The 24717-nt window shown below is 53.9% G+C and overlaps 8 protein-coding genes across 8 annotated transcripts; 3 read left to right on the forward strand and 5 right to left on the reverse strand.

The window, feature by feature from the left end:
* Nucleotides 1–281: 281 nt before the first annotated feature.
* On the forward strand, nt 282–1280 carry C8A04DRAFT_33026 (uncharacterized protein; the record flags this gene model as incomplete). The annotated part of the gene is made up of 1 exon (XM_062782300.1): nt 282–1280. One exon carries the CDS (start codon nt 282–284, stop codon nt 1278–1280), a length of 999 nt encoding a protein of 332 aa, XP_062632841.1.
* A 1026-nt stretch (nt 1281–2306) lies between these two features.
* C8A04DRAFT_33027 (uncharacterized protein) lies at nt 2307–3011 on the reverse strand (the record flags this gene model as incomplete). The annotated part of the gene is made up of 1 exon (XM_062782301.1): nt 2307–3011. The coding sequence occupies one exon, from the start codon at nt 3009–3011 to the stop codon at nt 2307–2309; it is 705 nt and encodes a 234-aa protein (XP_062632842.1).
* Nucleotides 3012–3439: 428 nt separating this feature from the next.
* Nucleotides 3440–5522, reverse strand: C8A04DRAFT_40686 (uncharacterized protein; the record flags this gene model as incomplete). The annotated part of the gene is made up of 6 exons (XM_062785031.1): nt 3440–3754; nt 3821–4042; nt 4096–4418; nt 4494–4751; nt 4843–5171; nt 5233–5522. The coding sequence occupies 6 exons, from the start codon at nt 5520–5522 to the stop codon at nt 3440–3442; spliced, it is 1737 nt and encodes a 578-aa protein (XP_062632843.1).
* A 2466-nt stretch (nt 5523–7988) lies between these two features.
* C8A04DRAFT_33029 (uncharacterized protein) lies at nt 7989–12464 on the forward strand (the record flags this gene model as incomplete). Its single annotated transcript, XM_062782302.1, has 5 exons — nt 7989–8285; nt 8367–8919; nt 9003–9152; nt 9528–10401; nt 10487–12464. 5 exons carry the CDS (start codon nt 7989–7991, stop codon nt 12462–12464), a joined length of 3852 nt encoding a protein of 1283 aa, XP_062632844.1.
* Nucleotides 12465–13374: 910 nt separating this feature from the next.
* C8A04DRAFT_33030 (uncharacterized protein) lies at nt 13375–14495 on the reverse strand (the record flags this gene model as incomplete). The annotated part of the gene is made up of 4 exons (XM_062782303.1): nt 13375–13623; nt 13700–13789; nt 13859–14125; nt 14190–14495. The coding sequence occupies 4 exons, from the start codon at nt 14493–14495 to the stop codon at nt 13375–13377; spliced, it is 912 nt and encodes a 303-aa protein (XP_062632845.1).
* An 86-nt stretch (nt 14496–14581) lies between these two features.
* C8A04DRAFT_33031 (uncharacterized protein) lies at nt 14582–14845 on the reverse strand (the record flags this gene model as incomplete). Its single annotated transcript, XM_062782304.1, has 2 exons — nt 14582–14753; nt 14805–14845. The coding sequence occupies 2 exons, from the start codon at nt 14843–14845 to the stop codon at nt 14582–14584; spliced, it is 213 nt and encodes a 70-aa protein (XP_062632846.1).
* A 1376-nt stretch (nt 14846–16221) lies between these two features.
* C8A04DRAFT_40690 (histidine phosphatase superfamily) lies at nt 16222–17229 on the forward strand (the record flags this gene model as incomplete). Its single annotated transcript, XM_062785032.1, has 2 exons — nt 16222–16283; nt 16374–17229. 2 exons carry the CDS (start codon nt 16222–16224, stop codon nt 17227–17229), a joined length of 918 nt encoding a protein of 305 aa, XP_062632847.1.
* Nucleotides 17230–17672: 443 nt separating this feature from the next.
* On the reverse strand, nt 17673–23443 carry C8A04DRAFT_40691 (uncharacterized protein; the record flags this gene model as incomplete). Its single annotated transcript, XM_062785033.1, has 8 exons — nt 17673–17883; nt 18011–18176; nt 18358–18491; nt 19386–19740; nt 19795–20923; nt 20954–21230; nt 21306–22747; nt 22817–23443. The coding sequence occupies 8 exons, from the start codon at nt 23441–23443 to the stop codon at nt 17673–17675; spliced, it is 4341 nt and encodes a 1446-aa protein (XP_062632848.1).
* Nucleotides 23444–24717: the final 1274 nt, after the last annotated feature.

Consider the following 24717-nt stretch of genomic DNA (forward strand, 5'->3'; position numbering starts at 1 on the left):
GACCCCCTGACTTACTGCCGACCGCGCGCGCGACGGCCGTTATAACCGTCACCCGTGCCGTCAACGAGGACGAGGGATACTCACCCATCCGGCTTAGCCTCACCCTCAGCGCCACCGGTGACCTGACCATCCGACACCAGGGCCTTGGCGACGCCGAGGATGGCAAGAAAGAACGCCCTGAGAGCTTCGCCATTCTCAACCCCCTCCTCGCCCAACTCGCTGGCAACTATTAGTCCCGTTGCAAAGCCATCACCGCCTCGCGGCAGCGATGCCCTCTCCGGATGCCCCTGAGCGACCGCGACTTCTGCCCGGCACACCGTGCGCACCTAACCTACCTGCACGACGTGCGGCTAGAGCATATCAAGGCATCCCAATGGTCCGTGAGCCCGTCGGCCAGCTGGGACGAGAACGTCGAGGCCTACAACGAGTTACAGGAGACCATAGCGCTGCGCAACATGATCTCGGAGCTGCTCTATCCGGAAAACCCGAACGCGGGCCATTGGAATGCGGAATCTGGAGAGCGGGATAACCGGGACAGGGCCGGTCGTATCATGGGACGGTGGGTACTACAGAGGAGGGAGGCAAGGGTAGCGGCGGATTCCGCGACGAACACCGCCGCAGGGACAGCTGCCATGCCATCATTCCCGCCCGCGGCAACGTCCTCTGCCCCTCCCACCTGCGAGACCACCGGCACAGACCCAGCCGTGCCAGAAGACGTCGGCCGCCGTTCCCTCCGGTACTATATGACCGAGAACCTCTCCATTGCCCGTTCCCGCGAGACAAACCCCACAAAAATGTTCTTGTGGGAGCTCCTCGTCAACTTCGACGACATCAAGGAGCTGGAGCGACGCGTGGCGCGTAACCGCCTGATGCTTGGGTCTGGGCCTGGGCCAGTGTCGGTCATGGAGTTCTTTGACCCTCTCGACGGTGATCGGCTCATAGGCAACGCAGAAGAGTATGTCCAGCCGGGCCGGGCGCATAAAACGACGGAACCAGAGGTCGACGAATTTGGGGATATCATACCTCCAGATTCCCCCCCAGTCGTGGCTCCTGTTCGTTCGCCGCCGACGCCTCCGCCTGCGCCTCCGCCCCCACCAACCACCGGTCGCGAGTTTGACGACTTGCTCGACGAGAGAGCGAGATCAAAAAAGGACTTGCCGCCACTGCCGGGTTTGGTGGAAGAGCCGCCCAAGCAGGAGTGGAGATGGGTGTACGGGCATTTGGATTGGGGCTCGGCGGAGATGGACGAAAGGACGGAGAGGCTGTATGGTAAGTGGTGATTGGGGGATGTAAGTTTGGAATTTTGGATGTTGGTTGTCCGGTTAGGCTTTTATTGTGAAGTGAAGTTTGGATAAGAATTTGTATTCCGGCGTTTTGGTGAGAGGTCAGTTGTTGCAGAGGGGTTGGGAAATCAGTTGGCTTTCGGTCTTGAGCGGGTGGGTTGTCGGGAGTTCTAATGGTGTTTGGGGTTTGGCGGTATTGTTGGGATTATTAGAAGGCGTGTATATATGGCTAATGATAGTTAACCGTTGTTGGTTACGGCAGATCGATACCGTTTAATCCTGTATTACGCTTTATGCTGTACAAAAAGAGACGCCGATTCATCCTGTATTAAACAAGAACATGGAAGCCGCTAAGGTGATACCACAGCTGACCCTGGCCATACTGTCATAATTGTCTTGTCGCAGTTGTAAAGCAACATTGTGAAGCCTGAAGCTGAGTTTTCAAGGGCGAAATTGTGAGTAACAATGATCAGTTCTCCCGCAAGCAATTGTGATGACAACAACAGCCCATGTTGAGAATCCAATCCTCCGGAGTTCAGTCCGCCCAGAGAGACCCCAAATAAACGCGCACGTAAACCGACATGCTAGACTCGGAAGTCGGCGTGTGACAGGTAAGTCGGAAGCTGAGTCAGAGGTGGTTTCTGGGTGGGTGGGTGTTGGGCGTCGGGCGTGTTGTTGGGGGGAGGGTGTAATTACGGCGGCGTTGTGTATGAGATGTACAACTGAGTTAAGGGGTTATTTATAATTTGATGAAAGGGATGGTGACAAAGCGGATGATTAGGTGATGGATGAGGATATGATAAAGGGATAAAGGTATTAATGACATGGACAACAACGAGACTGGCAGTGTCAGTGACAATGAGATGGATAATTAGGTAGGTATTTACTAATTAAACGTAAATGAGAATGCATTGAGAAACAGGACAAGAATGAGATTGAGAATGAAATTGATAACTCAAAAATGGATAAAAACAAGAGCAATAGATTCGTCCTGGGATTATCTGGTATTGTGGACTCCCACGGCTACCAGGGAATTGCTAGTGCGTCAATGGTCTCCTTGAGCAAATCGTAGCGTGAGGTGCCTGCCAGGACGGCATGCCAGTCAGCCTTATCCAGCCCCGACACGCCGGCTGCCAGAATGCTCCCGACCGTCACTTTCCCGTGGCTCCTATCCTCATCCTCAAACCCATCCAAACGGGCGCGGGCAACAAAAGCCTGTGGCACCGTGACGCCTCTCGATATCCCGGTGACCGTCTGGCCCGTTGTAGCATTATGCACCATCACCACGCCGTAGTCTACCGCGCGGGGCACGCCGGCCGCTTGGATGTAGTTCTCGATGGAGGCTGCAATCACGGTGCCGATTCGTTCCTTGGTGAATACGGCTTGGTTCTCCGGGGAGGTGGCAAGCGCTTGCAGCGCATTACTGATGCGATTGTACGCGCCGAGGACGCCTGCCCCGTCATACGGCTGCTCGCCAACCTCGGATTCTGCCGGAATGACAATATGATGCATCGACACGTTGGCTGGCTTCTGCGATTCAAAAGCTGCAAGTAGGATTTGTGTCTTATGTTCGTTTGAGGTGGGGATAATAAGAAGGACTGCATCTCCGTAGTGCGGGAAGTGATATTGGGTGAAAAGCGGCATGGGCTTGGGCTCTCCATCTGGCGGGGGCACGACGGTCTCGGTATTTTGAAACCCCTTGGCATCTCTCCCCGGGAGGTTATCCATTTTCCGTTCTCCCGCTTTGCGATGGCTTGAGGTCGAGACTGTTGAGTTGACAGTCGGCGCCTCGGCGTGCAGGTGAGAGGCGTACAGCTCGCAATGAACCAACCATGGGCTGGGGACCGGTGAAATGTGACTCGTGCAGAAATTGCAATGTCTGCCGATAATTATGCAATAAACAACCTGTTACCTCACAGGTTCAATCCGTTAAGTGCATCTCACCATATTCATTCGGAATTTCGGATAACTCGGTATTGCCTCGCAAGGTGAACGTCGTTTGACTGACGATAAGTAGGAGAGGACAGAATGTCATTTCAACGAACGTAGCTATGTAAAGAATAAACGAAAAGAAGCTAGAAAGAGTGCAAATCCAAAATGCCAATCCCCGAAACATCACCCCATGGGCTTGCAGCAAAAAGCCATGAAGCCCGGCATCAGCGAGCAGCTCCCGCGATCAAAGGCACGGGCCGCACAGCCAACTCCAGGTGTCTGACGCGCTCCGTCATGTGCTCCACGATTTCTTCGTCAGTGGTCGTAGTTAGGGCTTCAATCTCCGCCGTAGACTTGCGGCACCAGCTGGTGAACGCATCACGCTGTTCAGGCCAGTCCTCTGGTTTGGCATCAGCGAGGGATGTCATCTTCTTGATAGCGGGCATAATGTAACGGTCAGAAGCCACGACATAAACGCCCGTAATGTCCTTAATGGCGCAAAAGTTGCCCTGAATGCCAATAGCACTGTTGTGAATGTTCTGTACGAAGGCCAGGGGTATTAGCTACTGCAACATGGGAACGGGAGAACCTGCAGGACAACTCACCTGTTTCGTCTTCTTTCCTAGTCTCACCCCTTGGTAGACCCCCTGCGCATTATACATGAGCTTGTTGGTGATCGGCCTGACGATCTCTTTCTGGACTTCCATGGTGACTGCTACTTCGACCTCGTTAAGAATGGAATGGAAGAAGGTGACGAGTTCTTCAACCTGTCCTTTCAAGGTCCCCAGCTCGCGCCTTGACTCCTCTAGGATTTCCAGTATTTCCGCCTGTTGATCGTCAGCACATGTGCTACATGGCGAGCTAGATTGTGTAGACCCACAAGCTCAATCTTCTCATCGCTTAGTCGTTTGAACCTCGCTTCTGTGTTGTCGAGGTTGTGCTTGGCTGATGCTAGCTTTTCCTTGTTCTTGCTCACGTCCGCAATGAGCTTGGACCACTGCTTATTGAGCGAGCTCTCACGAGCCTGAGCATCCGTTAGGGCCTTCTGCGCCGCCTTCTTCTCGGCTTCGCGTTTCTCCTTGCTCTCTTTGAGGAAATTGGCTCGGCGTTGCTCAACATCGCGCTGGTGCTCCACCCGGATCTTGTACTCCTCCACACTCTCGCCGGCAACCTTCTGTATCAGCCTACCGAACATAGTCTTCTCTGTTTGCGGTTATTAGCGTCAGTACATAAACCCTCTGAGATGGATCTGCAGGCATGGACCAGTGTCAAACGTACTTCTTTTCTCAAGGGGAATCAAGGTGTCAGCCAAGATCTGTTCGTCTTCTGCGCTTGGCTCCGGTGCTGGCACTATGTTTTCCAGCTCCGTCACACGTGTCTGGGCTTTGGAGACGTTCTCCTTCGCAAGTTGTAGCTGCGCCTCCAGCTGCTCGATGACTTCGGACGTGGTCTTGCCGTTTGTTTCCAGCTTTTCCTTCGCGAATTCCGTCTTCTGGAGTGATTCTTCGTTTATGTTGGCTTCGTTCTGCGTTTGTCCTGTTGATTGTGAGATCAGCTGTCCTCTTTCAAAGTCTTGAACCCCAACCTTTGGTTCTTTGGTTGTAGTTAGCCTGCAAGTGTTACGTACTGTCGCAGGCAATGACGTTTGCCTTGAGGGTTTCAATCACCCGGTACCAGAACTCAAAATCGCCGGTGAGAGCTGTGATCTTTGCTAGACATTGTGCCGTCTCGTTTTGAATGTCTTTGATGCCTTCGGAGAGGTCGTAATCGTCTTCATCTTCGTCATCCTCATCCTCCACCTCGTTGATGGCGCGGAGAATCTTTTCGATGCTGCCCCCGTCTTTGATCATCTTGTTTGCTATCAGGTTGATATACTCCATCGTGCTTCTGGCCTTCCTGAATGCATGATGACCAAGGCTGGAGCAATACTCCAGATTGCTTTGTAGCGGCTCGAAACTAAATCTCGCATGAGCACCAGATTCAAAGCTCAAGATTGGACACGGCGAAAGCGACTCACCTCAGCTCACCGATCACATTACCCATCGAATCCTTGATGTCTCGCGACGTGACTTTAATGCCAGCAGCACGCTTTGAACTCGAGGTTTTGAGGAGAATGGCCATTGTGCTCACGGCGGAAGGAGCTGCTGCGAGGGGACTGGCCCAGGACTCATTTTTGACCATGCTGGTCGCCCGTATCGCCTCGGCAACTCCCCTGGCCTTCCTTTGGACGACCAAGGCGTAATCCGCTTCATCGCGATGGCTCTTCTCCGCGTTTTGCGGGCCAGGTGTGGAAATTCGTGCCGTCATTTTGGCTGGGCTCAGAGATAGGTCGCCCCGGTTCAACGACGGCGGTGCTGGAAGCTGGTGAGGAAGGAGTTTGATGATGAGATTGGAAAAGTGATCCTAGAAGTGCAGTGTGAAGATGATATTTTGGATGACTTCCGGTTGTGTCTTTGCTCGTTCAGTCCTGTCCTTTTAAGACAGGCAACGAGCGACGCTGCCTCGCATCGACTCTAGCTGCCCTTGCATTGGTCGTGATACATGGCCTCTCATGTTCACGCCGTCCCGGCCCGTCCGCTTCATTTCCCGTCCTGGTCGAGTTGGGCATGCCAACGACAACCTCAAGTTGGGCACCAGCGGAGGCGAACCACTGAAGAGCATGGCCTCTGGGGTGTAGATCCCCAATGATGTTTAGGTTATCCTATTTCTTCCACGACTCCTGTTGTCATGGCCTCAATTCGTTCGGCGGTATCTGCAAGTCTGCGTCTACGCTGCTGGGCTGTATCCATACAGCGTGGACGGCAACCCTCCCATCCTGCCGGTGAAGCTAGAAACATCCGATAATGGCGCCGTGAAATTGCAGTTTTGCCTTGCCTTTTGACAGATAAGCTAGTGGTTGGCCTGCAGGTGGTTTTGGGGCCCAGAAGCGAACTGCCAACTAATCGGCAGGTTACTCTCCGCAGGTTTACTGGCTCAAGTCTCGACTGGCGATCACACTAAGTGCTTGCTCTTGCTCCTCCATGACATGGCTACGGAGATCCAAACCCCTCACTAGGGCATACCTCCCAACTCACTTCTTAAGTACACCCTTAAAGTTGGATTTAGCCGTATGGTACCTCTGTGTAATTACTTGGCATGTCCCCTGTAATTAATAGGTACCGAGGTAGGTATCGACGTCTACCCAGAACCTCAAGAATTTGTATCAACTTGGAAACTTTACCGCCAACAACAAAATAGCTTCGGAACACGCCATTCTCATGGAAAATTAATAACGCAGGGTGTTATACGTATGGTGCTGGTGGATTTTAAGTTGTGTAACTTGTGTTGAGCGGGGCTGTTTTTCAGGGGCGGGACCCCCTTTTCGCAGTTTTGTTTTACCTACCTAACCTGGCCCCGGTCCTTCTATGACCGATCCCTGACATTACACACTGATCTTGCATTGCAGCCATCGTGCAATGGCATTCTGGAAAACGTACGGTTTTTGGTTCCAGGGACGTCCAGTTGCATTGAAACCTGCTTTAATCGAGTGTTGGGCCTTATTCAGGAAACGCTCTCGAGACAATTAATCCCACTCGTGGGGTTGGTAAATAAAGCAAGCTCAAGTTTTGTCCGAGTGAAGACTTCTCACCGCCGTATCCTCCAGGTACTTGTTTGATTTTAAGCCTCGAAAGTACCTCCCAACAGACTGGTCTCGACCCTGTTTCTGAGCTCCCCCTCTTTCGATTAGGTTGCCTGCATGATGACCGCGGGGGAACGTCGCACCCCGCTTTCAACTCAGCCAGCCGCAGTTCATGGAACGGCCCGTGGGAGCTCGCGCCATTGGTACAGCCCAAGCACACCTGCAGGTCTCCGCTCGAGCCCAACTTGAAAGGTTGTAGCGAGCTTGTTGCTCACCGGTCGACTAGGCTGCGTTTCCTAACGGCCCAAAATGTCTCGGCTTTTTCCCAAACAAGAAGTATCACTACCACCGCTGTTGTCGCCAAAGGGGATGGTTGGAATCTGCTTGTAAACGGAATCGAGGCGGAAATGTAAGAGTACCTACAGGCACTTTACTCAATTTAGCTTGCTGATTCCTTCCCAACAGCTTCAATGCTATTTCTTTTCTCCCCAATGGAGGTTGGGTTGCTCCATTTTCTTGCTCCTTTTTTTTGAACTAGAACAATCTAACCATAGGACAGGAAGGCAGCGAGGCTTATCGGTGATCGTGGATCTCTGCGCTGGTGGCCCCCTCGTGATTGATCTGCTGCTCGTCTGTTAGCAAAACCCAATGGCCATTCATTCTATCAGCTTTGATATCACTGGCTGCTGTCAGGCCGCCCTCGCAGGCAGGTGTGGTATCATGAGAGATTTGAATTAATTAGTCGACTTTTGGCCAACCGAGTTAGCCGCCAGACCAATCCCATCCAGCAACCCTCTCCCACAACGCCACCATCACCACAGCATAAACCGATCAACGCTTATCAGAGCTGTGAGAGGAAATGATGCTGGTGGGATCGGAGTGCGGCCCAACGTGAGGCGGGTCGGATTACGGAAGAGATTCGGAGATGCCCAACGACGATCTAACATGGTCCATGGCCATGGGATGCGGCTCTGCTGGTACGTAGAGCAGGCTCGCTCGACGGGCCGCATTCATAGTTGAGCTTTTAGGGGTAAGTAAGTTCACATGAAGTGTCTTGTCTCTCTGCAAACTCCTCTTGCTTTCCGTACTCCCTAGTCCAGTACCCAACCCATTGTCCCTACAATACCCCTTCTCAAGACGCCGTTGTCGAAGCCATGTCGGACCCCAACACCTACACTGTCGGCTGGATCTGTGCCCTCAGCACCGAGTACACAGCGGCCCGATGCTTTTTGGACGAGAAACACGAGCAGCCGACGTCAGTTGCAGCGCATGATGGAAACATCTACACGGTGGGCAAGATGGGAAACCATAACGTGGTCATTGCTGTCATGCCCGAGGGCGTATATGGTACAACCTCTGCGGCTGCCGTTGCGAGGGACATGCTTCACAGCTTCCCCAACGTTCGAATTGGCCTGATGGTGGGCATTGGCGGTGGCGCCCCGTCTGCTAAGGTTTGTGTCATTTCCCTCCTAGAGTTCAAAGACGCCTCAACTGGGGCTAATTAATGCTTTTCATCATCGCTCTCTCGGCAGAATGATATTCGCCTAGGTGACATCGTCATCGGCTCCCCGACCGCTGGGGAGGGCGGCGTGATGCAATACGACATGGGCAAGGCGATGCAAGGCCAGGGCTTCAAGGCCACCGGGTCTCTGAACCAGCCACCAAGGCTCCTCCTATCTGCCGTGAGCGCTCTCAAGGCCGAGTATCAAGACTATGACGGCGACCGCCATAAAATCGTTGAGACGGTCGGCGGCCTTCTCCAGAAGAAGAAGAGGCTCAACAGGCAATACGGAAAGCCAAACCCTAGCACCGACATTCTGTACGTCAGTACCAAGGTTCATGGGAATCCAGACAGGCTCTGTGATGTGACCTGCGCCCAAGATAAACGTGCTATCATCCAGCGACCTGAGCGTGCTATTGACGTCGAGGAAGAGTTGAGAATCTTCCATGGCCTGATCGGCTCAGCTAACCAGGTGATGAAGGATGCCACGATCAGAGACCGGTTGGCCGCAGAGAAGAATGTCTTGTGCTTTGAAATGGAGGCTGCAGGGTTGATGAACCATTTTCCTTGCCTCGTGATTCGGGGTGGGTCTGTTTCAGTGTTTCCTCCGGGTCTTCGATCTTATCATGTTATTCCTTGGAGTACAGTGTGACTAACAGTACTCTAGGAATATGTGATTACAGCGACTCCCACAAGAACAAGGCTTGGCAGGGGTATGCAGCTATGGTCGCAGCGGCGTATGCCAGGGATCTCTTGGACCTCATTGCCCCCAACAAGGTTGAGCTTGAGCAGAAGATCAGCAAAATTCTTGGGAACGGTCAGTAGTGTTTGTCTTACTTGGCTTTCGGGTCAGATGGGGAGCATGCAGTTCAATCCCTCGTTTTTGGTCACTGTGCAACTTTGAGCCTAGCGCTATGGCTGGGATCTTAAACTTTGTCAGGGAGCAGCGCATTTTTATGTGGAAGAAGACATGTTGAGTGGGGGAGATTAGGCTTTGGGCCTTGAATGAGTCGCGCACCTCTAAAAGCTTATTTTGTATGGTTTTTGTTGTCTCGAACGAGCAAAGGTTGAAGTTTTAACCGGGACCCCGTCAAAAGTTTTGAACAAACACACAAACAGGGATTGAACTGCTGTACCTCGTGAGCCTAAAGCGTAGTTGGGTCGGTATACATTCTAACATTACCTCCCTTAGTCCAACAGCAAGTGGCCCAGGTCGGACAAAGCTTGGTATTAGCCCGACAAGATGTGGCGGCAATAAAGTCCAACATTGACGACAACAAGGAGAATGACACCCTTGACTGGATTGCACCAGACGATTACGCCCACCAACACGACGATATCCTTAGCCGGAGGCAGCCAGGAACAGCCCAGTGGATTCTCAACCATCCGGAATTCAAGGAATGGTTTTTCCGGAAGGGAGGCTCCTTATTCTGCCGCGGGATGCCTGGGGCCGGCAAGACCGTGCTCACGGCCGTCGTAGTCGACCATTTCCTGAGGTTGAAACGGGAAAGCAAGGATGGGTCAGCCCTCGGCGTCGCTTATCTATATTGCAGCTTCTCACAACAGGTGAGGCAGACCCCAGAGTATTTACTGTCGAGCATGTTGAAGCACCTCAGTCAGGGGTGCAGTCCACTGCCCGAGAGTGTCAAACAGCTCCACAAGAAGTACAAAGGAGCCAGAACGAGACCACCCTTGTCCGATATACTCGTCTGCATCGAATCCGTTGTAGAGAGGTGCACACCAACCTACATCTTCGTGGATGCTCTCGACGAGTGTTCAAGGGAGTGTCGGCTGCGGTTGCTCAAGGTACTTTTTCACCTCCGAGATCTTCATGGCGCCAACATTTTCACAACATCGAGGCCTGATCGCGAGATTGAGATGAGCTTCCCGAGCACGTCAATTCTGGAAATCAAGGCCGATGCCAACGACGTAGGGCGATACTTAGATGCTCACATGGTGGAACTCCCCCGGTTTGTCGGCGCTCAACCAGATCTGCAGGAGAGGATTAAGGCTGCCATAATGGCGGCTGCATGCGGCATGTTCCTCCTGGTGCGCCTGTATCTTAGGTGCGTTCAAATTTTTGAGTCAGGGGTCCTGGCCACTGGGGAAGCAACTACCTCACCTTACTGACTTTTGGCTGGATCTCAACAGCTCCCTGAAGAAGAAAGAAACGCCGCGGCAGATTGAAGAGGCCTTGGCCGATCATGACAAGAGGTATGAAGACCTGTACAAAGAAATCATGAACCGCATCGAAAAGTCGGAGCAGGCTTCGTTTGCCAAAAAAGCTTTGTCATGGGTGGCGCGCGCAAGACGGCCTCTGACAACGTCGGAGCTCCTCCATGCTCTTGCGGTAAGCACGGGAGACAAAAGCTTCGACAGGAGGAACTGCTCCGACATGGGAGTGGTTATGTCAGCCTGCGCAGGTCTCCTTACGGTTGACCAGGAGAGCGATATTGTTCGGCTCATTCACCACACGGCTGAGGAGTACCTGAGAAGTGATTCTGGGAAACGGAGGATCCGTCCCGATGCGGAGGCTTACATTGCCAACACATGTGTCACGTATCTATCGTTCGACGACTTCGCCAACGGGTTCTGCGCCACGGACAAGGACTTCGAAACCCGACTGCGGGAGTACCCCCTTTACGGCTATGCGGCACGTAACTGGGGATACCATGCGCGCGAAGCCTGTTTGAGTAGTAACAGCAGCAAGATCCTTCGGGACTTCCTGGGCAGTTCCAAGAAGACGGAAGCCGCAGGCCAAGCCATGCTGGTGGTTGAGGAGTACATGCTCTGGCCCGGCTATAGTCAAGAGATCCCTAGTGGTGCAAAGGGCCTTCATCTAGCTGTGCAATTCGCCGCTGCAGACATCATAAACGATCTCCTAGACCGCGAGGAGACAGCGGACCGCAATGTGCAGGACGGTCAGGGCCGCACGCCGCTCATGTGGGCCGTGTCATTCGAAAACGTCAAGATCACTCAATTGCTTCTCGACCGTGGTGCGGATCCGAACTTGAAAGACAAGGACGGCCAAACTCCGCTTTCCTTGGCCTCCCAAAATGGCCTCACACCCATTGTCGCGGCGCTGCTGGAATCAGGACTCGTGGATATGAGTAGCGAGGCGCAAAAGGACAACGAAGACCTGCTGCCACTGTCTTGGGCGGCTCGTAATGGCCATATGGATTCCGTGAGGCTGTTGCTTACCCATTCCGACCCCAGGGAGGGACAGGCTGACAGTGCGCTGCTATGGGTCATTTCCGGCGGGGATGAGGCCGTAGTGGAGCTCATCGTCCAGACGGGCTTACAGAGAATGGATGCGGGCTGGAAAGACCGAGTCGCGCCCAAGGCCCTGTGTTTGGCCGCTCAGGACGGCCAACTATCCATGGTTTCCTTGCTGCTCCGCACTCTCGGAGCGGAACTTGATTGCCGTGAAAGCCTTGGGCTCATGACGCCGCTCATGAAAGCCGCTCAGTACGGACACGGGGACGTGGTTCGGGAATTGCTCGGCCGGGGTGCGAACCCAAGCCTCGAGGACAGCAAAGGCCGAACTGCATTCTCGTTAGCCGTGGGGTTCGGCCGGGACACTGTCGTTTCCATCCTCCTTGCAGATGCTCGAGACGCCATCAATGTTGACGGTAAAGAAACGGGCGGCCGCACGCCGCTGTCGCTTGCCGCGGGTTGCGGCTACGAGGACATCGTGAAAATCTTGCTAGAACTCGAGGATGCGGTGGATGTTGACTCGCGCGATACGTACAAGCAAACGCCACTGTTGTGGGCCGCGGAAGGCGGCCACACGGAGATTGTACGTCGGCTCCTCAACACGGGCAGGGCGGATGTCAACGCGGCCAGCTTGCTCGGCCACACGCCGCTTTCCAAGGCCATTGACAACCTCGCCGTGGACACAGTGAACGTTCTGAAGGAACACGGCGCGAAGATAGCGGTGAAGGAGGTCGAGGATAAGCCAGAGAAGGAGGATAAGGGGTCTCCTCTCGGGTCTATTTCCCCAGCCAGTCACTGTACTGTCTCCACAGAGGGTCAGCCAAGCGAGCCCGATGCCGGTAGTGTTAGTGACGATAGTTCCGAGCTTGAGTACAGTTTCCACTCAGATGAGGAGGAGTCATGGGAGTACTAAATAGGCGTAATTACATATCTATTCCAGGACCCAATCCTTTCACCTCATGTAAGCATTAACTCCAACGCTGTGGGATCCCTTCCGCCTCAAGACAGGCCGAGGTTGTGAACATGCTCACAGCATAAGCGACCACTGGTTAGCTTCTTGGGTGTGAAATGACTCCTACTAATAACCCTAGGTAACCAGTAATTAACCCTTTCCTCCCACGAGCCCCTTGCCGAATGCCCCGTCCCCTACCACAAACAGTGAACTGCTGTTGAGAAGAAAATTGGCATGTCTTTCCAAACTACGCTGGGTAAGCTGCACCGCTGCGAGGTAGACTCAAGTATGGCGCTGGTAAGTACATACCTACCAGTCGGATGCAGGTTTCTCATTTTCTCCAAATTTTCTCCGACAGACAACGGTCTACAAAAGCTTGAAGCTAGTGGCCCGTGGCTCGTGGTCTGTTGTTTCCTGTTTCCCCCAACTGCCCCAGCAAGCGAACCTTCTACATGTCTTACCACATGCAGTGTGGTGGCCTTTACTTCCATCTCACCGACCATCAGGTGCGATATAACGCCACGCCTCAAACGGCACTAATCATGACTTCCTCAACTGAGGTATTGACGGTGTCAGAGGAAGTCAAAAATAGATCGATTCTTCTTCTCCACTATCCATGATTGACAACAAACCAGCCCCTTTGACGTTTTCGTTATCGAACCAGCTCTTAGCGTTCGGTCCGCTCATCAATCCCACTGCCATTCTTCCATCTCATTGTTGTTTACATGATTAAACGTCGTACATGTTAATAAATTAGAACACTATCAAGATAACCGCTACCTATTACATGAAATAAATCTTTCCCCGCTGCCCACTCACCCACTCTTGCTACCTAACCTTTAAACCCAAGGCAGCCGCCTCGTGCCGAAAGTTACACTTGCGCGGCCTCTGGCTTGGGTTGTTTTGACGCCTTGGTCCTTGGAAACCGACGGAAAGGAAACTTCAGCCGCATCTTATGGAAGCTTGGGGTTTTACCACCTTTAGCCAGCCACACAGCCCAGAGGGACATGATAACAACCGTGGCCGGTACCATTACGGCCCAATAAACCCACAACTGGCCAGACACCCGCCATCCCTGGTCATTCTCGCCGTATGAGAAGAAGGTGGTGCTGAAGAAAGCCTACGGTAGTAAACAAGCGTCAGTTGGGCTCAAAATCTGTGGTCAGTGGTTTGATACGCAGATAGGTAGTGCATACCGTAATGAAGGTAGCGGGGAGAAAAACCATGGTCAAGAGGGCGATGGACTTCATAAAGTCGTTATCCTGGCGGGCGAGGGAGTTGAACGCCTAATCAACGTATGGTCAGCACTACCCTTACCCATGGTGCCAGTCCGCGACTCATGTAGGTACCCGTACCAGATTGATCTCATCCACCAACCGGGCCCGATTCGAGTCAGACCGGCGCTTCAAGTTCTTCATCAGTGACATTTGAAACTGCGCGTATTCCATAGCTTCCTCCTTGTAAGGTTGGTCCAAGTCGGACAGACGCTTGTGTATCTCCGTTCGGCAGCGTTGCATCTCCGTCAAGGTCTCCACCACCGAATCTAACACCTCGGACACGTGGATTGCGTGGCGTGAGTACTCGTGAGTGGGTTCAAATACCTCCCCCGGTTGCAGTCGAGACTGTTGGGCGAGGAAGGAACATCAGCCTTGGGTCGTTTGCATGTATTCGCCCTCACCCACGCACCTTTTCCAGCTGACGGACGGGGTCCCGCACTCGCCAAACCGAGATGTCGCAGTACACAACCAGCTGGTCCAGCAAGCTAGCATGCATAGCAAATGGGTCTCTGAAATTGAGCGGCGCCGGGAGCCTTGCCAGCAACCTTTGCAACTCCGTGGGACAATCAGACGGAGTGTCGATGCAGAGCACTTGACACAAACCCGAGTGATCCCAGGCGGTGAAGACGGTCGTCTCATACCAGATGTAGCCCTTCGTACCTTTGGTGTACTCAGGGCCGTCATCGTGCGGGTCTTTCTTGACTTTTTGGATCATCTTGAACAGGCAGCGAAACCACGTCGCTTGAAACGAGTGACATTTCGTCAGCCGGGAACGACCACACGAAGTGCACGGAAAGGGAATTACTTGCTGTATCTCGTCAGATTATGATGGGTATCATACTTTGCCTTGCAGCCAAAGTAGCCGTTCAACTCCGTGCATGTCTTGCTCCCGACGAACTTGGGCACGCCAAAGTGGTCGAGAAGCGAGTCGCGTTGCGCGCCCGCGAGCGGATAGTCCTTCTCATGGAGGAAACTAAGACGCAGTCAGCAGCCGTAAAGGAACCCAGAGTGTGGCATCCTTTACGCGTAACAACGCTTGGGCAGCTCGGCAACCTGAAGGTCCATGGTCCTTCTCTCCCACCTCCCACCGTCTTCCGCTGCTCTTCTTGTTAGCCTGCAAATATTGGGTCATGGTGGAAGAGAACGCTGGACCCACGACTCTCAAGAACGACTATTTTAGGCATTGCTGATCAAGGTGACTCCAGAACCACACATATCGACGACTGCGTTGTTGTGGCACTTAGGTCCCGGTAGAGGACAGTACATGTACCAAACCAGACTAAAAGCCCAAACCTAGAGACAACTGACAGGCCGTCTGGCTTTTCGTTCTGGCATTCCATTTTTATTTAATTATTGCAGGCGGGATGCATTGCGGCGAACATTCCCCAACCGCTAATGGTCTGACTTGTCGTGCCACCACAGCGGGCAAGATCATGGATGGCCCCCGTAGGTTGGCCACGTCGCAGTAATTCAGCCCAACCCAGCGCTCTCATGCATCGCTGTGAGAGCCGCAGGCGGGGGCTTGCAGGAACGAGGCGGTCGTTGACCCAATCCGCTTGTCGTGCTTGTTCATCTTGCGCTCCCCCATCGAAACTCGGTCAAAAGTGATCGACAGCGCCCAAGACGAGGGTTTTCAACACCGGGACCAGACACCTTGAGCTTTTCTAAGCCGATACTTCTCCGCATTTCACCGTGTTCCCGCACGTGAGGGAAAGACAAGATCCTCTGCGAGGATTTGGATCCAGATAAGACGCTTGTTAATTACAGTCAAAACAGTGCTGAAGAGATCCTGCGGCCCTGACTATCCGAGACGACCCCGCCTCGCGTAGCCCAACCTGCATCAAAACATGTCGCGTCGTGAAGCCTAGCGACAGCTGAAGGCCGCAGCTCTCGTGGTATCACATCTCTCCACAGTACACTGCAGCGATGTAATGAGTCTCTCGTTTGTATCTTTTGTTCTCTTTTTCTTTTCTTCTTTTAAGATGTTCCAGATTAGCTACTCTTGAGTTAAATCATGAGATCGATAATAGAGGAAATAATTTTAGGAATTACGTGTAATCAAGGCGGTTCATCCTTGACATGGACCAAACCCCACATTCCGAAAATGGGCCCATGGAGACTCCACCCGTCCAACCAATAACAGCGCCGTATTCTGGGGGATTCTTTCTTTCAGTTCAAAAGCGATGGAATTGAAATTTTCGCAGCTTCAAAATTTCTCCCACCTTTCTTCCCACTCTCATCAACCACAACCACCTTTTCAAAGCCGCCAATTGCGCTGCAAGCTCTGTTTTCTTGCACGCAATTCCTTGCACGCAACTCGCCATGCCTGCGCCATGATTTGTTTTGCATCCAGCCTGGGCCGGAAAACATCAATGCTTCCCAATTGATTGACCAGCGCGCTGCTGGAAGCTAGAGCACACCAAACGGCTCGAAACCGCAACATGACCATTCGGCTTTTCCTCGTTCGCCACGGCGAGACCGTCGACAATGTAGCGGGTGTTTAGTAGGTTCGCTCCTCTCTTTACTACGCCGCGGCTACGCCCGCCCTGGAACGATTGCACCAGGCACGCCTGAAGCTAACCTTCCACCTCAGCGCAGGATCCCGCGACTCTCCGCTCACAGCCCATGGCGTCTTACAGGCTCGTCGCCTCGGTGCGCATCTCGCCAGCCACGCGCGATCGGATGAGAGCACCGCACAACGACATGGAGGACGTGTGACACATGTGTTCGCGTCGGATCTCAAAAGGGCTGTCGAGACGGCGCAGGCTATTGTGGATGCCCAGCTTGCGAGGGACCCGGTTGCTACCGTCGCGCCGACCGTAGCCACAGCTGTTGCCGATGGAGACGACCAGAGCACCGAGAGCCAGGCTCCGATATTGGACATCGTCCAACTCCCTGAGCTCCGTGAACGCGACTTTGGTACCGGTGAGGGCGCCAAGTTTGGTGCAGACCTTTCCAAAGCGGGTATGGAGTCCCGTGAAGCCATGCGGCAGCGCGCGGAGCGGTTCGTCATCAACCATCTCGCGCCTCTGCTGCGTCCAGCGGCTGATCGGCCTGGTGATGTGGGACATGTGGTCGTCGTCGCCCACGGGCTGATTCTCGACTCTCTTTTGCGAGTTGTGCTGGTACAATTTGGCGCAGTCCCGCAAGAGGAAACGAGATCAGCGTCTTGGGGCAATACTGGGTATGCCGAGCTTGCTGCCCGCCCGGTTCCCGGGCGGCCGGGCGAGATGTCTGGTAATAGGACAGCCTCCCCAAAGTCGTCTCCAAAATCGCCGTCGATCCCACACACTGTCCTAGCTGTGGTTGGCGTCAACATCCTCACGCATCTCGAGGGCTTGAAAAAGACTCGAGGCGGGATTGGCAGCGCCAAGTTCGACAAACGCCAGCGAACTGTAGACTCGTTCTTTGGGCCAGCCAAAAAGAAGGTCAAGGCTGCGTCGGAATAATATGTGCGAGACAATCCAGTTGTGTTGTCTCTGCATCCGTTGTCGACGGCCACTCATCCGGTACGTTCATTTTCTCTTACTGTGGGCCGTTAGGCCACACCTTGCTTTTATGATGAGAGAAACAATGTTCACAGACCTGTACCGAAACACTATGTGGAAAAACTTGTCCAACCGCTATCTGAGAAAGCATCTTTCTACGTCTTGCCTTGCATATCTTCATTGTATGCCCCAGTTGCTGACCGTTAAAAAGCCAGGTTATATCACATCGCCGTGCTTTGCATTGGGGTCCTCCGAGCAATCTCAGGGGTTTTAAACATTAGTCTCGCGCGGCGTAATGGTCGCGGCATTATCATGCCAGTCACAATTGAGATTGAGACTACCATCCCCACTGATATGATGTCTTCAAAGCATGCCCTCCGATTGTGACCTCCCTTAGCCTCAACTCATGGTGTTCCCTCATCTTCACTCTCCTCACCCTCCGCTGCATCTTCGTCCTCATCCCCCAAATCCATCCCCTCCTCTGAAGGTAATACCCTCGGAAACCACCCAAACTCAGCAAAATCCACCATCAACTCTCCCAACGCCCCAGTCGTTACTGTAACCCCTTCGCCCTCCAAAACTGCTGCTTGGTTCCGCGCTCCAGTCGGTTGGGACCTGTCATGTCTGTCAGCGCCACTCTCCGCCTTTCACTCCTCTGTATCCCTCCCCCTTCCAGAAGCTACCAACTTCCCATGAAACTGAACGTAGAAAAGTGCAAAAGGTAGAGAAGAACCAAACCTACCGTGGTGAAATCACCCCCTTCGCATTAATCACCCTTTGCCAGGGTACATTATCATGGTGGAATCGTGGCAGGGAACCGCCACCCTCTCCTCCACCCTCGCCCTCTTCGTCTGTTGATGCGGCCGGTAAATGCTTCAGGCACACGCCGACTTGTCGCGGTCGCTGGGCTAGATGCATCATGTGCACGAACCGTCAGTCCAATGACATCAAATTATTCTCTGGCCTCGTCGGTCCAAGTGAAGGCGGGGAAGAGACGGGCCGATCCGTGCTCATAGCCACCCTCACATCCGTCATCAAGAGCTACAGAGAGCTACAGACAGTACAGGATAAGCGTGGCACAATACGTACGAGTCCCAACCAACAACGCGATATGCCCATACGTCGTCACCTTCCCCCGTGGAATCTCCTGCACGGCAGAGTAGACGGCGTGGAAGAAGGCTTGGGCTTCATCGGAGCGGGGCATGATGTTGATAATGAGTTGGCTGTCCTTTTGTTCGCTGCTTTATGCTGTGTTGGTTTCGGTGTCTTCTTTTCGGTCTTTGTCTTGTGGTTAATGGAGTGAGGTGGGTGGAAAAGGGGGCAGCCTGTTGGTGATGATGTACAATGTGGGGGCTTCCTGGGTGGTGTTTTGTACTGTGGTGAGGTCTGTTGTTCCGCTGGCACGTTGGGGAGGTTTGTGGTGATGAAGAGAGTTCGGGGTCGTTGAAGTTTGTCTTTGACAGGGCGTGAGTTGCAGGCCTGGTGCAAGAGCAAGGGTTAGGGTTGAGGGTAAATGGTTTGCCCGAGACTCTGCCCTCAAGTAAAGCAAAGGAACTAGGGAGTACGACAAGTTCACAGTTCAAGCAAGGCAAAGAGTAGGTAACATCAGAATAATTCATTGAATTCCATAACCAAAGCTATCGACCGCTCGCCATGCTGCCTACCCAACCATCAACCCACCCACCCCGATCCCATGATCTCATTTCCCTGGCACGGAAAGACCGCGGTGCGCCACGTCCTGAGACTATATCCAGGGGCCTGTAAAAAGAAAACTCCCCGCACCCAAAAATAGTATACACAAGAATGAACAAAATCGCGCTGTGCTCCGCGAGTGAAGAGTAAAATAGAGGAAAATATAAAGGCAACATGTCCACCCACCCCACAGGCACAGAACCTCATCTCGGTCGTGCTGTCACATCATCGGGGCCATCAACACCCTAAATAGAGACCAGTCCCACATATATTGCTGTCTCCGAAGGCGACGGATAAATAAGTCAAATAAGCAATATGAGAATGAAAATGAACGAGGCAAGGGCGGCCAAGAACAGCCGAGCGCATTGGTAAAAGCACTGCCGTTTCCCTCCCCGGTGCGTTACCGCCGAAAGTCTTTTCTTTACCCGAACACTTTTTTTTCAGAATCCCCAAAAGCCAAGACAGGAAAGGAAATATGGGAATCTGTGTCCCAGAGGTCGGGTTGGGTGGTAGGTAAGAGATGTATGATCGGTGAAAAGAAGAGCTCCAGGGTGTGGGAGGTGGACGTAAACAACGCAATGCCTGCGGTAGAAATGGACAGCCGTTGCAAGTGGGTGGCTGCAGAGAATGCCAAAAATAGGCCGAGGTAGGAATGAAAAGTAACACAGGTAAAATAAAGGGTATCATAAGAAGGTAAATATGCGTAACAGAGAATAATATAAGATGTCGTGGGGTTTGTATGTTGAGGGTGATAGTCGGAGATCGTAAAAAGCGGTGGACCTGCTCATAGTGAAGACAAGTATGGGAGTTAGGCAGAAAGACCGTTGTTCCCACCGTTCCCCCTCATCCAGCTGAACATGCCGCCCCCTAACGGGGTAGTGGGCCCTTCAAGGGGTGTGCGGAGTTGATGCAATTCGCGAGGCTCAAGGAGCAGGCTCTTGCGGTAGTGCGAAGCTTGGGCATTGGTGCCCGTCGTCTCCTTCTCGAGAACGCGCTCAACCTCCGCCGTCAGCCATTGCTGGAGATCTGGCAGCTCTGCGAGGCGATAAGGAATCTGGAACCGCTGCAGTTCACCAATGCTCTTGGCAGTGCGTGTGTGTTTGTCGAAGTTGATCACGGTCAACCCATTATCGTTTGTCTTGGTGGCGGGATTACCGACATCCATGAAGGTGAGATCCGTCAAGTACATCCCTAGGAAGGGCAGGCAAGGTGGGACCTGGTCGTGGAGCTTGGCGCGGAGAACCTTGAAGTTCTGGTTGAAGTCAACGGAAGCCTGGAGCGACCTCAGCATCTCCTTCCGCTTCGCAGGGACGGCATCCCAGGTGATTTTCAAGCGCTTCACACTTGTGTCAGCTAGGCCACAGGTAATGGCCATGAGCGCATCGTAGTTGTGAAGCAAGGAGCATTGGTGGGTGATCTTAATCCACTGCTTGATCACCTGGGCTCGCTTCTTGGCTTCGTCATGGCTGAGGATGGTGTCGACGACTAGGTTGGTTAACCCGGTCGTGAAGGAAGACATGGCCTTGACATTCGGTGTGTCGGCCCCGCCAAGCTTCGTCCACTTCGACTCCAGGAGTTCTTCAGGTGTGATCGAGCAGAAGAGGGACATTTGCTTCATCGTCAGCTGACGGGCGATTTCGATCGAGTCAAAATCCACGATCGAAGGTGTGGCTGTTCCGCTCTTCCAGTTGTTCAAAGCATTGACCTGGCTCCTGCTGATGGTGGAGGACGGAAGCGGCCCATCAGCCGGAACAAGTTGGGGAAGGGAGCTGCCAGTCTTACTCATCGACGAGACGAGGCGTGGCACCAGGGTTCCGTCGACTGCCGTAACCTTCTCGGCCAGTTCAAGCAGCCGTTTGCCAGCGGACGGAAGGACGGGAGTCAGGCGTTGCTCGGCAAATTCCTTGATGAGCGGGAGCGCTTCATGGTCGGCATCCTCACGCCAGTGGGACTCGAGCCAACCCTTGAAGACGTTGTACGTCCTCAGGCGCACCGGGCCAGCAATATGTGGGGCCTCTCCAACATAGTCGAACCGCTCGATCAGGGCTTCCGTGAGGGTGGCCGGCGTGCAGAAAAGTCGGAAGGTGAGGTAGAAAGTTGATACGAACAAGGCGTCAGGGGTCGACTCGTGGGTTGTCAGGCGCTCGACAAGGGCGGGCAGCGACCCCCCCGTCACCTGGCCTTCCTTATTGAAGATTAGCTCGTGGGCGAATGTCTTTTCCAGGAGCCTCGACTCTGCCTCCTCTTCCTCCGTCGGTGCCAAGCTCAGGCTTGACATGGATGGCTGAATCTGTGTCGCTTGGTTGGTAAGATCTGGGGTTGTCGCACGGGTCGAGGTTTGCGACATGATGCTCGATTCAGAGTCTCGGCTAAGATAGGTGCTACCGGAGCCAGAGCTCGTGGCGGTCATACTTTCTGCCTGGAAAGCGTGGAACTCGGTTTCCTGAATGGCGGACTGCTCGGCGGGGCTGAAGCAATCAGTTGGCAGCGATGTGGTTGAGATCTTCGGTAGCGCCGGCAGATCGGGGCGTAGGGACGAAACCAAGGAGGCCATGTTTGCAGCGCCAGAATCTAGAACAGCCGGCTGCGGCTGTGGTGTAATGGGCGACGAAGGTCGCACCGGTTCGTCGGCAACAAGAGGGGTCTCTTCCCGGGGCACCTCCGGAAGGGGTTTGTCGACCGAGACAGCCCGGGAGTGTACGATGGCGGGGCTATCCATAGAGGTGGCGACAGACGAGGCTGTTGGTGTTTCGGATACGATTGACTCGGCGACGCTGGGCAAGTCGACGCTGCTGCATTTGAACTGGTCCTCGTCTTGGATTGAGGCCAAGTCGGACACGTCGAAGTCAATACCCAAACTCCCATTGTCAAACTCGAACTCAAAGTCGCCAATTCGCTCGATGACCCATCGCGTCTTCGCAACGCACTCCCCGGTAGCCTTGACACACCCTGTGGCTGCTCCCAACAAGCGGCCATTGTCGTGTGGAACAATCACGTCTTCCTCCATGTCCGGCTCGGGGTTTTGGAGGATGTCACGCGCCGTGTGGACGAGGTCTTGGATCCGGTTGTACATGGCAGAACGAGCGTGCTCTAGCGCGTCGATGCTCACCGATGTGCGGGCGCAAACCACGTCGACGACCAAGAGCAAGTCGCCGCCGGAAGTTGCAGACTGCTTGATAGCAACCGCGAGACTGGGTCGCGACTGGGATTGGAGTTGGAGCCGACCGATAAACGACCCTAAATGCGAAAGGAAAATGTCGTGGCAGCTGTTGAGTCGCTCGGAAACCAGGTTCTGGGGTCGAGAGCAGGCCGAAAGTCCAGCTAGGCTGACGCGGTGTGAAATGGTAGATGAGAGCCGGTTCGTTTGCAATAAACTGGTCTGTGAGGTTCGACGCGGGTCCGGCGTTTGTTGCAGGTAGCTGGAGGACAAACGGTTGCTGCTGGCAGGCCGCGTCGGCTCTAGACTCGGTTCGCGAGGGAGCGAAGGGACCAAGTCGCACTCCTGTCCTTGTTCACTGACCCGGGATCCTGCAGCAGCGGTGCCGTCCTGTGCGACATGGAAACCGATCGAGTCGGCTGGCGGCGTTAATGGTGCAAGGACTTCCTCGACCAATGGTGTTAGTACACTAAAGACTGGCGGCTGAGTTCTCCGGTCGTCCTCAAGGATGTCCAGAAACCGCACACCCTTTGTGATGATCCGAAAGGCTTTCAATATCATCTCGTCCACAATGTCGTTGATGTTCTCGGTGCCAATCATGCGTTGCGCGTCTTGCAGCCGTTTAGCCGTCTTGACTAACGCCGATAGTTCTGACAGGAGTGACTTCCGACTGCGCCGAAGCCCCTCGTGCCTTTGAACCAAAGGAGATTCTCTTGTTAAACACTGAGTTCGTTCCTGCGCAAGAATGTTAGAGATATAGGGTTCATGCGAAGGCAACCGTCCAACAACATCACCTACCAAGAGGTATCGGACACCTGCGATAATGCCCTTCATGAACTCCTGGTTACCAAACATCTCGTTGTCGCTCACGAGTGTGCTGCGCATCAGGTCCCAAAAGTTCAAGAGCGATTTGAGCAGGTTACGGATCTCCTCAGGGTCGTAAGGCTCGCAGTAGTTAGTTGGCAACCAGCCCCTCGTCCCGTTGGCTAACAATGTGCCGTCGGCCCATCCATTAGTGTGAATAGAATGTACAAGCACAACATCGCCTTCGCTCAGCGGTAATGTGACCGTCGAATCACTCGTCACGTAATCGGGGTGGAAAGGATAGAAAGCGCGTAAGAAGTTGTGGAAGACGGGGCTGCCGAGAGTCATGTTCTGGTCGTCCTCCAGCCCATCCGTCGCGGCGGGCGTCGCCATCTGAGCGTGTGGGTGAGAGGTAGTCGAGTCCGAGGATTCCGAGCCTTCGCCGCCTGTGGAGTCTCGGCTCTTCGAAATCGCTAAGGGAGCCACTTGCAAGCTGGTTCTATTGCCCTCACTGTTCATCATTGCGATGGTCTCCAATCGCCCCCTTCGCGCAACATAGGTGGCCAAGAGTGTGCCGCACTTGGGTCAAACGACCCAGCGAGTGGCAGGATAGTCCAGTACGCGGTAGTGTCGGGTTTCAAATCTCCGCTTCGAAAATGGGAGTCCAGCTCGAGCAATTGCGGACCGTCGTGTTAACCGTCGCTAATAAGCCGTTGAATCCAGGGCAAGCCGTCGAGAATATGAGAGACTGGAGTGGCAGCAGAGGTTAGAGCTTAGGAGATACAATGTCATAGCGACCACAAGACGTTGGAGGCCAAAGAAGCACATCTGAGGTGAAAGGGTATCGAGCAGGTGACATTCGTAGTGGGGGGCGACGAGCGGTGCTGGGAGACTCGTCTCAGAGGCGAGGTCAGAGCGATGTGCCTTTGGAAGGTCCAGTCCCATCCATCCTAGGGACGGGGCCCAGAACCAAGTTTCGGCACGACGGAGCGATCAAACCACGCACAACGCGGGCAAGAAGTCAAGCACAAAGCAAACATCCTCCGCATACCTTATCGAATCCAAATCGAAAAGCCGGGAAGTGGCGAATATGGGTCTCGTAGCAAGTGAGGGTGACCCGGTCACGACGGTGTTGAGGGGTTCTCGGGGTCGCAAGGACGAATAAGCTGGGGGACGGGACGTTTCCGGCGAGTCAATCGCAAGGCCCGCTGGGCCGAGGGGAAATCGGGAGCGGATGGCGGCGACTCGGCAGTCGAAGCTGCGACCGAAAGCTCGATAATGTTGGACGCGGGCCGTGGTCGGTCAAGCTTCCATGACACACGCCGGAGCAAAGCGTGGTGGTACAGTGACTGCACAGTCACTCCCGCAAGATCACCTTCCCCAGCCCAGGTCGGCCCCTAAGTGGAAGCGCGGAATCAGATATCGCTCCCTGTGCGACAAGGCTTGCCGAGAAAATGTTGGAGTATCCCGGCTCGTACGCTGCGCTGCAGGTGAAGAAGTTTCAATAAAAGGCAAACCAGAGCTCAATTCCAGGCTCGTCAAGGATGGAGAAGGGTGAAGAGAGAAGCCCAAGTGCCAAAAATGGGGAGTTCCCAAGTTCCTATGCATCCGGAAGCGCAGTTGCAGAGTTGCTCTCGGCTCTCAATTGCACCTCCCCCCTGGCTCCCAGACAGGGGCCCCACCGCCTCTGCAGAAAAGGCCGGACAGGGTTCAACAGCAATATTTTTTCGTCGAGTGGCCGTTGAAGGAGCACCAAATGTGGGTTCCGTGAACTTCCCCATGCATTGGTCCAATCA

Source organism: Dichotomopilus funicola, assembly GCF_033296635.1.
Source record: "Dichotomopilus funicola strain CBS 141.50 unplaced genomic scaffold C8A04scaffold_108, whole genome shotgun sequence".
NCBI lineage: Eukaryota > Fungi > Ascomycota > Sordariomycetes > Sordariales > Chaetomiaceae > Dichotomopilus > Dichotomopilus funicola.